At 36.1% G+C, this 15,688-nt stretch overlaps 1 protein-coding gene across 1 annotated transcript in view; it reads left to right on the plus strand.

Annotated features, from left to right (window-relative positions):
* The window catches only part of MARCHF11 (membrane associated ring-CH-type finger 11), a 32,990-nt gene extending 17,867 nt beyond the window's left edge, over positions 1 to 15,123 (plus strand). The window contains exons 3-4 of the mRNA XM_065669301.1: positions 6,108 to 6,300; positions 14,801 to 15,123. Of these exons, the coding sequence (XP_065525373.1) occupies positions 6,108 to 6,300; positions 14,801 to 15,123 (516 nt within the window). The remainder of the gene's footprint in view (positions 1 to 6,107; positions 6,301 to 14,800) is intronic.
* Positions 15,124 to 15,688: the final 565 nt, after the last annotated feature.

The raw sequence follows: 15,688 nt of genomic DNA on the forward strand, positions 1-15,688 counted from the left end.
CATTACATACTTCTCATAAATACATCTTTACAACACACCAAGAATTTTAAATATATTGTGGTATATATTTTGGGCAGAATTTGATCCTGGTAGATTGACAGGCAATTCTTAATGAAAAGCAGAAATCACGAATAAGAAAAAAATTGATCTTGATTCTACCATGATTTTAAAAATAGTAAGATAAAATATTAAACTACTCTGCTTAATTAATAGTAATATTTTGAAAGGTGAGTATAATAGAATGTGAAGATTTTGTACGCAGCTCAGGATGTCCAGGTTTCTGGGCACTCAGAAATCTGAGCTGCATCTGCTGTATGTGTAGATGCAGTAACTATCAACTAAATTGCTATGTGGTGGACAGATGGACAGCATCTCCACAGTAAATGTTATGCTCTCAGAATGTCCCAGGTAAAATACTGGTACAGTCTTTCAGTCAGACTGGGAAGTTGTTTACAAGCCAAGCTATCTGTACCGATGAGCTCTCCGATATATGAAAAGATAATGGTCATTATGACTACAGGCACTCTATGTAATCAAAATAGGTAAGCACTAACAATGAGCTGCAATTTTCATGGCATTGATTTATTTTTTTTTTTATAAAAAGACATAAACACTGAAGACTATAGCAAAAAAAAAAAAATTCAAGTGTTTGTGTGTGTATGTACTCACAACTATTTTCTATCCAGCCTGGTCAGTTAGTTAACAGTATTAAATCAGGTTGCATATTAAATCAGGTGGTCAATGTGTGCTTATTTCAAAACATGTTAGAAAACTGAGTTATCTAATCCAGACTACTAACAAGGTATAGAACAGACATTCAAAAAATGGTTTGTTGGACCTAAGTCATCATGTTCTTTTGCTTCTGTAAGAGTTTCATGCATATGTACACAGATTGTTTGTAGCAATCAGAGCAATTAGAGCAAACCAACAAAAACTTTTGAAGTCATATAATTGATATATATTCAGGTTAATCATGTTATAATAGGTCACTGCCAGCTATTTTTAGTTACTTTTATATAAAATATGCATTCAAAAATGACTAGAGGGAATGAGAGGCTTCAGTCAGCACTGTCCATAATAAGCTGTGTTTCTGAGAGAACAGAGTGGTTTAACCCCCAACAGCTCTTTGGTTTAAGGAGTTTTGTTGCATTACAGAAAGGGGCAGTTGAAGCTGGTACATGTTCAGGGAGCCATAAGGAAATTTGATATTCTTTTTTAAGGATGTAGGAAGACCCCTATTTTCATTGCAGACATTTTTTATGTAATGTACTCTAAGTACAAGTACAGTCTCAGTCAGGACTTCTTATATCACTTTTCTGCATGTATTTTACAATAATCAATGGGCTTTTACAAGGCACCATTAAAAAAAAAGCCAGGTTAATATTGATTTATCTCAAAGATGACAGATATTTTAATATTATATCCATCTTTATGTTAGCAAGAACATGCATATTACTGTATTAACTTTATTATTTAACAATTAGTCCATCAAAGCAATATATTTCTTTCAACTTCTGGAAGTCTCAACTTCAAAAAATAATAAATTATGCAGTATTTCTGCTTGACAGAGCCGTTAGAAGAAAAGAGAAGCAATGTTTCTGGGGTCAGCATTAGAAATACAGTCTACCATTAATGTACTAGACTCCCAAATGATTCATGAAAGGAAGACCAGTGGTAAATAAAAGATTAAAAGAGCCAAATGTAATGAAGTGTCAGTAGGAGTAGAAGTGTAGGAAGTTTTCAAGGAACAGACAGTATTACATTAAAATCAGAAGCATGAATTATATTTTGTTTATGAAGGAACTATTTTCAAAGGAAGATTTCATTGTCATTGTGTATTAAAGTAAAATGTGTTCCCACACAATGGGATCCAAATTCATAAAAATTTAAATGAGACTCTTTTTAATGAATCTGAAAATTTGCTTACATTATTATTATAGTTGCCTAGATACAAAGTAAGATTTTCTTTCAATTTCTAGTTTTTAAGCAAAAATGGTAATCTTTCTCATAATATTTATTTTTTAGGGTCATGTGCTTTACAGAAGCTGACACTAGAAGGCTGTATAGATCTTTTCTAACTTGCAAAATACTTAGCTAAAATAACTGTTACTGATTATAGAATGTATAGTCAGCAAATGACAAAAACAAATTAGGAAGTCATAATTTATAATCACGAGCAGTTATGAATTGTGACAAGTTATATGAGGAAAATGAGAAACACTTTCATGGAAATAATGGATTTAAATTATGACACATTCATAATGAGATCATTCAATTTGGAATGTTAAATAATTCAGTCTGTTAAATTCTAAAGGGAAATTCTCAACTATCACTGAATAATTTTTACTGCGTTATTTTGGTGACCTCTTTATTGTAAGCAATTAATTTTACATTAAAAGGTGAAGTGATTACGACTACATGTAACAAGGCATACAATAAGGTAAACGATTGTGAGAAATCAAAGTTTAGGTGGCTTCTGTTACTATAAAAAGAATCTTAGAAAAAGAGTCTTCTGTTCCTGGGTGTCTGTCAGAATGTATACTCACATGTATTAGCTATGCTGTGGGTAAGACTTCAGGTAGAAGAAAACAGTGTGACCACAACTCCAGTTCCTCTTCACAAGCCTTGTTATGAAATACGATGCCACCAAATGATACAGTCCTATGCAGTTCCTGTTCTTGCCTAATGGCTAACACTGTCTATAGCTAAGTAAAGGACTGAACTTTCCAAACTTATTTAAATGTGAATAACTTCATAACTACAGAACAACTTTTTCATTATGTGAAAAATATGCTTGTCTCAGTAACATCTGTTAGCTTTCTATAATTTGTACTCAAACTCAATAAAAGTTATGGGGGAAACTTCACTTCCCAAGAGGCAGTCACAGACTGTTTTGAATCAAAACTGATTCGAGGTGGGCAACAAGGAGGAAAATTGGGTTGAGGTAAATTAGCCATCAGGAATATTCGTAGTCTTCTTGCCATTAGCACTAAGGATGGCCATACACAGAAACCAAGGTCCCCAAACTGATCCCATGTTAGAGCTTGCTACCGATCCATCCCACCTCATCACTCTTAGAGTGTTGGATTCTTATGGCAGGCTGCGTAGCAGTAGGAGGAAAGTTAGCAGTTTTGCATAAAGCTGTGGGCTTCCTGAATCTTATGCACACAGTTCTTTCTCTGTCAACTGTGGGATTTCATCAATTAGTTTAATTTACAGATTAACTTACAGGGAGGAAAATTTCCTAAAATTACATTGTTTCGTTATTAATGAGCTTAATATCAGGAAGGTGAAGGACTACAGTTTCTTTTGTAGAAGAAAGGTGGTGAACACCACAATGGCCAAAGTAGATGGGTAATAGAAGAAAACAGCCAAACCTGTTTTAGGGTTCTTGGTTGTTCTTATTTGTTGGGGTTTGTGTTGTTTGTTTTTTAAAAGCAAAGGAGTAAGGAACTACAGCATGTGGGACCCTTGTGTATTTTATCAGTAACTGGGGAGGCTCCCCTTCCTGGTTAGTAGCATGCTAATATGCTGACTCTTTGGTATTAATTTATTGAAGTTGAGAGATTCAATTGCTTGCGTTCTGGACAGACAATTCACCTGATCAGGGGAATAGGAAAATAACCAGAACACATTCTTGAGAAGATGCTAGGAAGAAGTGAAGATCCATATCTACGTTTCTTAGGACTTTTTAAGGTCAAGCTTTGCTAGAAAGAAAAAGTTTGGGAAAACCAAAAAAAACTCTCATGAGACAGAAAAGATCCTAGGAGTGGCTGATTCTGTTTCAATGGGAGATAGGAATAGAAATTGGTTGTCAGACAACACCAGAATAAGGGGTGGGCTTTATATCTAAAGTGCATGCTGCTTTACTTATCCCAAATACTCAGACTATTTTATCTTCTGTTCAGTGCTGTCTTTGCAGAATAGTTATGACCAATCAAAGTTTAAAAAAAAAGTAAAAAAAATTAAGCTGAAGTGAGTTTAGGCACCTCTGCGTTGCTGAAATTGTACTGTGAAAGATCTTCTGTTTATTTCAGTGATATTGCAGTCTTTTCAATTTATTGCCAGATTCCATGAATTTGACAGTTTAATATTTTGTGACAGTTAGAGCTTTATCTCACGTAAATGTACTTTGATTTCAGGCATTCTGAACAAATTCTTTGCAGGTCTGCCTCATGCTGATAATAACAGAAGATAGATACCTAACCAACTGCATTTTGACAGTTTTCTGCTAAGTCACACTATGCAGCTTCAGCTGAGAAATAACTTTGTCAACATAACCCTATAGGGTCTGAAGAGAGTTTGATGAATTTCAGCCCTGACATTTAAATACTGTAAGCACATAATATCTGAGTCATAAGATGCTCACACCATTCTGTCATACATCACTTATTAATGACTTTCCTTAACCTTATAATAAAAAATTCTAACAAATGAAATTAGTATCCATAGTTGCTTTACCATAAAAAGGTATTATTTAATATGAATAGCCCCATTCCAAACCCTGAAGTTCGATGAAATAGCTAGTATGAATTTAACAAGTTCATTATGAAAGGATAGTATTTCAAGATAGACAATTTATAAATTGTTATACAGCTTTTTTTTATATACTATTATATTCAGAAGGCTGCAACAAGAGAATGCACTCAGCACCAGATGTGCAATTTAGGCAACAGTAGAGAAATTAATGGAAAAAGCTGAAAGGGAAGAAAGGTCAGAGGACCTCATTGCTCACCCAGGTTCTTCACAGTGTACTTGATGGAAGAGAGCATATTTTGGAGCAAAAGAGGATCAGACTGCATATAAGACTGTTTTTTTAAGAAAAATATCTTTCAACCTGAGGACAGTCAAGAAGTGAAGCAGGTTGCCCAGAGAGGCTGAACAGTCTACCATCCTTAGAGGTTTTCAACGTGTTACCTGAGCAACCTGGTTGAGCTTAAAAATCACCATGTTTTGAGCAGGAAATTGAATTACAGTACCCAACTGTTGGTAAAAAGAGAAAGCTTTCATAAAGTAAGAGGAAAAAGGAAAAATTATTGCCAGGTGGGAAAAGAGGTCATAAAGGCCTTACTGAAGTAGCTTCCTCCACCTGTTCCCTATAGCAACTGTAGAAGGGAGCAGGCATGTTAGGCAAAATTAGGAACAGGAAAGATGAGAGTCTACAGAGTCTGCATACTAGCTTTGGAACAGGTGATGGTGTGAGACTGGAGAGCCTGCCAAACTAATACAGACAGTTATGGCCAAGAAAGACCATATATGTTGAGGGTAATCTAGAATACTTCTTTCCTTATGCTGTGTTTTGCTTTTGTGACTCCTTAACAGAATTTTATTTCTATTCCTATTCCTATCTAGACAGAATCAGTAAGCATACTCTTTTATATTTAAATTTTGTCACACTATAAATCAGTCACCTCACATAAGAAGGATACAGCCTTCCCTAGAAAAGCGGACATAACTGAGGTGCAGTGAAAAGAAATGATTGTGTTACCTGTATTCAGGGCTCCTCCTGAGTCTTTGGCTTGCTTCCACGCTAGGCTGCAGGTGTCTTTTTGTACTGTTAACACTGGTTTATTCAGAGAAAGACAACTCCGATGGTACGTCTGGAACTTCGTTAATGAGCAGCAGGAAAATGGAAACTGGCTTCTGACTTTAGAGGGGAGGGATGGAACAGAAAGTTATCATCTTGAACTTGTCACACTAACATAAGGCATACTTAAGATTGTTTTCCCAACATTTTTTTATTCTGTTCATTAGCCTAAAAATATGAAAGACTGAGTTCCATTTCTAAGACTAAATCTTTGTTTTCTTTTTTTTTTTTTTTTTTTACCCTATGCATCCAAACCAGAGATAAAACTATTAACTCTTCTGAAGTTCACAGCTAGATGGTGATAATAATGATGCTGGAGGGGATGCAGAAGCAACTGTTAATTTCACTTTAACTAAAATGAAATAGGAAAAAAGAATGTTAGTATTGAGGATATTAGTAAAGATCTGTGAAGATATGTATAAATATTAAAATAATTTCTGATTTCAGGAAAAAAGTGGAGTTGAATGTACAATCACAGAAAATAACATTTTTATCTTATACAACTTTGTTTCTCTTTTAGTGGCAAAGCATTACTATAACACTGGTTGAGAAAGTGCAGATGGTTGCTGTAATCCTAGGATCTCTGTTCTTAGTAGCAAGTGTGACTTGGCTTCTATGGTCAGCCTTCAGCCCTTATGCAGTATGGCAAAGAAAGGACATCCTTTTTCAAATCTGCTATGGAATGTATGGTTTTATGGATCTAGTATGCATAGGTAAGCTCAAAATCTTTAAACAGCACAGACTGTGGTTTAAGACTGTGACTATATCTATTTTTCTAATTGGTCACTCCAGTGGATCACTCCAGTTCTTTGCAGATTAATTCTCAGCTGATACCTTTAGCAAATCCTGCAAAGAGAAAAGAACCAAAGCTTTACTTTCAGATTCATCAGTGTCTCCCCAAGATCTTAGTGGTGAGAACAGGATCAGTTTCAATTTCTTGAAAAAAAAAATAGGCAGCTAGCAAAGTTCAGGAAGTTAAATAGATGAAAATGACAAAAGACATTATTAAAATAATACGTCAAATTACGTGCTGTCAAGTCTTCTACTGGTGCCACTGTGTATTAGATTGCACCATCACAAAGCGCAGGAAAAGCCCTTGAGGATGTCATCAAACTACATACCCAAAATTAAGTTGCACAGACTTATATAGGTCACTGTGCTAGTAACAGAGAACAGAGAAGACAGGCATGAGCTCTTTATACATCATAAACAGTTCTGAAGCACTGTAATGGTGCTAAGTATAGTAACTTATTATTAAAAAGTCGTGAGCCATTTAACTCTAGGTGAAATCTTATAAAAGAAAATGCAATTTGCTGCAAAGCTATTTTGACCAGTTTTGAATTTCTGAAAATATTTAAATAGAAATCCCTGTAGTATTTGATAAAACAACCTTGAATTAATTGTTAAAATAGCTACAATTATTTGCAGAAAAAAAATAATAATTGCAGTAAACGTTAAACCACATTTTCAGAACTACAAGAAAATTCAGATATTATCTGATGTCTGATTTGAGATTTCTGAGTGATAAATGTTGATGTTATCCCAATCTCATATATTGGAATTCAGGGCAGTGCTGAATTCTGCACAATAAGGTGCAAAGAAACAGAGTGATTCCTAATACCAAGGCTTTTGCTCCAACCATAAAGCCATATCATCTTTTATTGAAACCATCCCATTACTGTAAAAATATTTATATTTCAGCTGGATCAGCAGTTCTGTTTATTTTGTAATTTTTCCAAGAGAAGTCCACTCTGAAATATTTTAAGGCACAGGTATTCTTCTGTGAACCCAAATCTTCTCAGACAGGAAAATGAACAGAATCTAGGCCTCAATACTCTGGACAAGTGCTCAGCTTTTAAACAAAGGGCTCAGCTACATGTCCTGTTAGATATTGATTCCTGAATGCCACTTTTTCTGTCTGAACACTTAATATTGAGGTTTTTGCTTTTGTTTAAAAAAACATTAAGTCAAGACAAAATGTGCTTCAGGCATTGTAAATGTTTTATTTATATGGAATTCTGTGGGGTTTTTTTACTGCTATTGGTTTTGGTGGGGTTTTTTTGTTGTTTTTTTTTCACGGTTTACAATCATAAAAAATTTAATTTCATATGCATTAATGAATTGAAATAGCCAGTTATTTCAAACTATTTCCATTTCCTTCCATTTGTTTGAATGTTAAGACACCTAAACCAGATTAATCTCAAAGTCAGTCAAGAAGGTCTGTGGGTGATCAGAAATATTAGTGCATTTAACTACATAGAATCATAGAATAGTTTGGGTTGGAAGGGACCTCCAAATGTTATCTGGTCCAGCCCCCTTGCAATGAGCAGGTACATCTTCAACTAAATCAAGTTGCCCAGAACCACATCCAGCCTGGTCTTGAATGTAAACAATTGGAAGGCAAGCCTTCAGTAAATTGGTACATGCAGATATATAGCTGCCCTTCAAGCTACCAAGGCTCAAGGCACCTCTGGATTGGAAGGTACTGAACTAACATGTAGCTAACATGCCTATGGAGCTTCTGGCAAAATCTTGGAGCAGATTCTTCTAGAAGGCGTGCTAAGGCACATGAAAAACAGCAAGGTGGTGGGTGACAGCCAGCATAGCTTCACTAAGGCGAAATCCTGCCTGGCCAATTTGGTGGCCTTCTATGGTGGGGCTACGGAACTGATGGACAGAGGTAGAGCAGTTGATGTCATCTACCTGTACTTGTACAAAGCATTCAACACTGTCCCACACGACATCCTTGTCTCTAAATTGGAGAGACATCAATTTGATAGACGGACCACTTGGTGGATAAAGAACTGGCTGGATGACCGCATGCAAAGAGTTGTGGTCAATGGCTCGATGTCCGGCTGGGGACCGGTAATGAGTGGTGTCCCTCAGGGATTGGTGTTGGGACCGGTCTTGTTTAACATCTTCATCGCTGACATGGACAGTGGGATTGAGTGTGCCCTCAGCAAGTTTGCCGATGACACCAAGCTGTGTGGTCCGGTTGATACGCTGGAGGGAAGGGATGCCATCCAGAGGGACCTTGACATGCTTGTGAGGTGGGCTGATGCCAACCTTATGAAGTTCAACCATGCCAAGTGCAAGGTCCTACACCTGGGTCAGAGCAATCCCAGGCACAGCTACAGGTTAGGCAGAGAAGAGATTCAGAGCAGCCCTGTGGAGAAGGACTGGGGGGTGCTGGTCGATGGGAAAATGAACATGAGCCAGCTTCAGTGTGCGCTTGCAGCCCAGAAAGCCAACCGTATCCTGGGCTGCATCAAAAGAAGCGTGACCAGCAGGGCGAAGGAGGTGATCCTGCCCCTCTACTCTGCTCTTGTGAGACCTCACCTGGAGTATTGTGTGCAGTTCTGGTGTCCTCAACATAAAAAGGACATGGAACTGCTGGAACGAGTCCAGAGGAGGGCCACGAGGATGATCAGGGGACTGGAGCATCTCCCATATGAAGACAGGCTGAGAAAGTTGGGGCTGTTCAGCCTGGAGAAGAGAAGCTGCGTGGAGACCTCATAGCAGCCTTCCAGTATCTGAAGCGGGGCTATAAGAGTGCCGGATGGACTGTTCATTAGGGACTGTAGTGATAGGACAAGGGGTAACGGGTTAAAACTTAAACAGGGGAAGTTTAGATTGAATATAAGGAAGAAATTCTTTACTGTAAGGGTGGTGAGGCACTGGAATGGGTTGCCCAGGGAGGTTGTGAATGCTTCATCCCTGGCAGTGTTCAAGGCCATGTTTGACAGAGCCTTGGGTGACATGGTTTAGTGTGAGGTGTCCCTGCCCATGGCAGGGGGGTTGAAACTAGGTGATCTTAAGGTCCTTTCCAGCTCTAAGTATTCTATGATTCTACAATTCTATGATTCTAGCCTAGCTGTCACCATGCAGGAGCAAAATAGAAGTATGGGTTTTCACCCACCAGGTAAACTGATTTACCTGTAATCGCATAAATGCATATTTTATTGTCCAATCATAAATTATACATGGGATGTTTTATGTAAGATTCACTGTAACGAAACATATTTGGACACTGTTTTGTCATTATAAACTTCAGTACAGGTATGACTTAATAGTTTTCTAAACTGCATCTGGAAATTTAGAAAGGAGGTTTGGTAATTTTGGAATTCTAATGATCCAGATTCATTCATCCCACTTATTTTGCATACAATTTCAAGTAATCTGCATCAGAAAACCTTTATTAATATATTCAGCTTTATCCAATTTTTGTTGTTGTTGTTCTCTAAAGTGAAAGATTTTAGATTGATAGCGTCAATTTAAAACCTTCAAATAAGGTTCTCTAATAGATGGATATAATTATTATATATGAATGATTTAAAAAAACCCACAACACTGTGCATTGTGCTGATGATCTCCAAAAGACACTAACATGTAATTTTACCATTGCATATTATACGTAATTTCTTATATCATAAAGCTTGTAATGCTTACAGCCAGCTACAGTTCTCACTTAGTATGTTCTCTCCTCTCATTTGTGTTAGTCATCCATGGTATTCTGTAGGTTTTCAACAAGATTTACAGTGAGTGAATGCCTATACTCCCACTGGAATCTCTCTTTATTTGAATGAAAAATCTATGCAGACATATGGGTTTTCCTGTGCAGCACACATTTTAAGACAAGCGATAGAGTTACTGGTGGTATGAACAAGACTTATTCCAACTGCCTTCAGTTGTGCGTCCCTGCAGCTCTGCATAAACAATATGAGTATTTTTGGTTATTTATGATGTGTAAATATCTCTACGTTTTGAAATGCTTTGTTGTCATTATTTTTAAAAGCAGTAGCCTAAAGGTACTAACACATTTTAATGATATCTTTGAAAACTTGCATATATAAATTTGTTTTCCCAATGATTGTTTTCTATACCATATGTAGCATACCACCCTCTTTCTTATCATGTAAATTACATGTAACTTGTATTTTAATTTTTGGTCATGTCTTACTTTTCACCAAAAGAACTTCCCAAAGGTTGCAGATCACCAATATAATATGTTCTATTCATTCCACTGTACCTATTTTATTGGTATTCATTATTCTCCTTGCTCTAATTTTTTCCAGAATTCTTCTTAACAAACAGGATTGTTTTTACTTATCAGTGTCAGTTTCAACCCTACAAGTCACTAGTTTATACTTTTCTGCATCTGAACTGGGTGTAAAGCTGTTTTCTTTGAAACTTGCTGGTGGCAGAAGTTTTCTAAGGCAAACCTTGAACACGTTAATGAAAGAACTACTGCCTGTGAAACCCAGAGGTATTGCAGTGGCTTGGAATTACCAAGGGAGTAAGTTCATGAGTTAATTCAAAAGGAATGCACATTATAACCCCCTTGTTAGGGGAACAGTACACCAAGCCTTTGCCATTCTTCTCTGTAGATGTAGCAATTATTTCTTATAACAGTAAAGTTATACAATTTTATGTATTTATTTATTTTCAAAACTACTAGTCATAAATGGTTCTAAAATGAACAAAATATCTCACAAATAATAACAGGTCACTTGCAATCCCAGAACAGTGCAGCTCCTTTACAGCACGAAAAGCAGTTGTAACATTACAGTAGAAAAATGAGTGGTGCCAGGAGTACCGTGGCAAGTGAGTAAGAGATGGGAGCCAATGTGAGCTGTGAATAGCCCCTCTAAAAGCCTTTTTCTTCCCTGACAAGGAACTTGATGCCTAGCAACATTCGTGTAACTCCTAGTTGTAAAAATGTATAGGCTGAAGTTACTCATAATGAGCACATCTAGCTGCACTTGATATTTCTTTATTCAAAAAGCCTTTTTTTTATTAGATATAATTCTCATTAGCTTAGAGTTATATTGCTATTTTTAGAGGTGACATGTTTCACTAATGCTTTGAGCATTTACTGCATTTTTCTTATATCTGTGGGCCCTAGAATAGTATTAAGACATGATGTTTTGTCCAGTGGTAAAGTTTGTTTTTGAAAAGGTCTTTTATTACCTAGTAAAAGTTCATGATGTTTCTAGAAGGACTATTACTAAGTGATTATAGGTAGGATTACTGTGATAAATAAGACAACACTGGAACCTAATACCACCAAATCTGAATGAGTAAAGATGAGTTGCCTGCTTGTAAAGATATACAGTATGAAACATTTCTAGTGGTCTTGTGACTCAGGGTAAGAAATCCTTGGGATAGAGGGAAAGAATGTCACAGTATTTGACAGTATGAGAAAATTAGGATCTCTCCGTATCCCTATTGTTGGGATCCTATTACCATCCCTACATCTTAGGCATTAATCTAAATTTTAAAGGCATTAATCTAAATTTTAAAGACATTAATCTAAATTCTAAAGACCTTAATCTAAAGTCTTCTTAGAACTTTAGGACATTTTGCCAGGTCTGTCATCCCAAATCTCTTTAGATACTGGACAGAATGTCAGAACAGTTAACAGCAGTGAGTTCTAACACTTCCTCTTGGGATCATCTGGATCAAACAAGTAATTTCCACCCGCCTCCCAGGACTGTACAACTATGTCCTCTGTGTTGTTGAAATCATGGTATTTGGAGCAAGTTAGTATTATTCATGGATTTATCCCTGTTTTCTCTCTCATATCTTCATTCGTTGCTGTGGATCACTTAAGAAAAAGGAGATTCTGCCATTTCCTTATAGCTTCGCTTTAGCAACTAGCAACTTATTTTTTGAGCATCAGAAATCTGCACCTGGAAGATCTCCAGTATTTAAACCTTACCCAGTTTTCCTCTTATTTGTGGTCTTGGAACCATCAGTGCTGAGAGATTTTTTCCTCTTGCTCCTTGGAAAATATCTTTTCAAAGAGACAAAAGATCTACTGGAATTATTTTTCCTCTGCTATGCATGTCTTTTTCAATCTGTAGTTTTATCAGATTGAAATAAAGCTTTTTATGGGAGAAATTATGAAAGTGCTTCTTTTCTCCTTCAGCATTGCCGAATCTGACTTTATTTTAAGCCTTGCAGTATTTGATCCTTTGTTTGGTAGCTCTTTTAGAGCATATGTGGCTAACAGCTTCCATTTTAAAGAAAACTTCTTTGCCATTGTTGAAAAAAACTTTGAAAATGTAATTTCAGTAAATCCTGAAAGCTCAAAAACAGTAAAAAAGAGCTCCCTAAAAGAGGTTTTCCTACCGCTTTTTCTGTCATAACTTTTGGAGTATACTTTTGACTGTTGAAATGTACCTCATGTACTGAAATGATCCTTTCCCAACTGCTTCCTTCTCTCTTCTGAAATATGTTGTTCAGGTTCCAGTGGAGTGCAGGCAGGTGTCAAAAATCTCAGCATGGGGGCAGATAAGTTCTCTCAATTTTGCTTCATCACAGTCTTGAGGGAAATTGGGCCAAATGATACTATGATCCAGGGACAGGTAGAGGGAAAATTATGCTCATCTCCTTTATCATTCTACAGGAATTTCAAAGGAAAAAAAAGTGGGGAGGGGGAGTGGAATCTTTGTCACATCAACAAAATCATGGCTTATTTGGTTTGTACGTTCTGTATCTGATCAAACACATCCTTTTTCATTTTTAAGGCAGTATAGCAAGTCTTAAAGATGCATTTATGCATTAACATGGCTGCCAAATTTTTAGGACAGGTTAATTTATATACATCTGAGAAGATGAAGATAGACACCTCATGATCAAGACCACTAAAATGCTATGCTGATACAAAATGCATTTAGAATATTTAACATATAATTAAGTTTATATTGTGTTAGTTTTGCTGTATTAGATGCTTCAATGAAATCTAGGCAACTTGAAAGCCTGCAGAGATGCTACATTTGCTATCATGTCCTTCTGAAAGCAATATTTTTGTTTCTCCATCTTCAAGTGTAACAATCTTCAAAAAATGTGTTAGGGTAGGCATTGCTATCTGCAAATCATTGCACTTGAATCTGAGGTTTGCTGTTCATATAAATGTTTATATCATCCTTTCTGCTTTTGTCATCTTTCTTTGAACGTGTCCTTTCTGTTAATCAAGCTGAGAGCCCTCAGACACTTAAATCACAATTTTGTTGTGTAGGAACAGGTGATATACAATCTCTTGGGATAAAGGACTATAGCCTGTGACACCAGGCTAGATAAGCGCATCTATAGGAAAGTATTAGGCAAGAAACACACTGGACAAAAAACTTGTAAATATTTTTGGCTAGACAGATTGCTGTCCTCACAAAGCAGGGAGCCAGAGAAAACGTGGCAATGCTGAGAACTATATAAGCTACCAGGCTTGTTGATGAAAAACCTAGTAAGAAGGCTGAAGTCCCATGCATCTACCCAGCAAATCCGTATTTGAAATACTTACATATAAAGAGGGTGTGTATAAATACATATATATATATACACATACGAAAAATCAAGATTTTAGTTTAAATAAATAAATTGATTGAATGCATACAGTAAGCATAAATATTAGCTACGTGGAAGTTCATAAGCATATTGGTCTGTTGAGGACTCCAGATAATCTGTATTTTCCTTGAATGACCTTTTAAAAGATTTCCTGGGTTTTAACAAAAAAGGTGTTTCTCAACTTTTTTCTACTGAATTTTGAGGAGAAAGAGGAAAGTCCACCAACCTTGTCATGCTCATCATAGTTAGTAATAACATTTAATTTCTTTTTGCCCAACTGAAGCAAGACAGGGAAGTCATTATACTTACGGCTGTTTCAGGTTTTAATAAATCTTCTATGTTCCTAAGTTGAACTAGAGAATGTGAAAACAGATTTGTAGCTGTATTGAATTCTACAAACACTCTTAAATTAATTTAAGACAATTCTGTTCATTACAGAAGGCCAAACCTACCTAAAAAATCTACTCAAATGAGTACAAATCTAAATAAATAGAAAGTACTTACCATGAACAAGGATAACACTAGCGTAAGCCGTCAATTTATGAATCTGCTAGTAAGGTTCTTTTATATTGATGTACTTATATCTAAATATTTTATTTAGTTAGGCATGCTCAGATTATTGCAGTATTGGTTATGTTGAACTTTCATTCAGATCAAGTTTATTTCCTCTGCATGTTCCTACATCCCTGTCTTCAGCACACAAATAACTGGTTATATTACATACGTATAATTTATTTGAATTATCAGAGTTACAAGTAATTTAATAGGCTCTGGCAATTGCCAGATTCATCACAATGTGTTATATCTCTGCTCTCAAAATGGTATCCAATGGCATTTTGTACAAACTATTTGTTTTCTTAATTTCAGGACTGATAGTACATGAAGGTGCATCTGTTTATCGAGTGTTTAAGCGCTGGAGGGCTGTGAATCTACACTGGGATGTGTTAAATTACGATAAAGCCACAGACATAGAAGAGAGCAATCGAGGAGAATCCTCAGCAGGAAGGACATTGTGGTTACCACTGACTGCATTTAGAAACAGAAGTTTAGTTCACCCGACACAGTTAACCTCACCAAGATTTCAGTGTGGCTATGTATTGTTACATCTGTTCAACCGCATGAGACCTCAGGAAGATTCATCAGGGGATAACGGCTCTGGGGAAGTAGTGATGAGAGTGACCTCAGTGTAAAGATTATGCTCACTGTGCTACATAGATAAGGATAACGTGCCCTGATGTTGCACAACTTTGGAATGTAATTACGATGAATGGTGAAACCATTAACACTTGAAAAAATATATACACTTTTTTTAAAATTTAATGCTTTTTATATGATCAGCTAAAACACAAATACATTTTTCTGGAAAAAAAAATGTCTCTTGCTTTTTATATAGTCTGCTTTATTAGGTCATTTGTCAATTTTATATCTGAGGTGTATACAATATAGTTTAACTCTTAGGTCTTTGAAAGATGAGGAAACTCATTTTTAAGTAAAAAAAAAATAATATTTTAATGTATTTTCTTAAACTCTGGCTTTAATCCAATACTGTTATTTTTCCCACTTTCATGAGGATTAAACTGAACAATCTTCTTCTTCAAAAAAAAAAGGAAAGATTATTGACACAAGTCAAGTATTCTTCTTTTTCTGTTTTTATTTTGTTGTTGTTGTCCTTAGCTCAGTTGAGGTGTATGAAAGTAAGGGATATACTGTCCCCTGCTTTTAAGCAGGATGTCCAGTAAGTGTTCTGCAAAACAT

The sequence above is a fragment of the Lathamus discolor genome, chromosome 2, assembly GCF_037157495.1.
Source record: "Lathamus discolor isolate bLatDis1 chromosome 2, bLatDis1.hap1, whole genome shotgun sequence".
Classification (NCBI taxonomy): domain Eukaryota; kingdom Metazoa; phylum Chordata; class Aves; order Psittaciformes; family Psittacidae; genus Lathamus; species Lathamus discolor.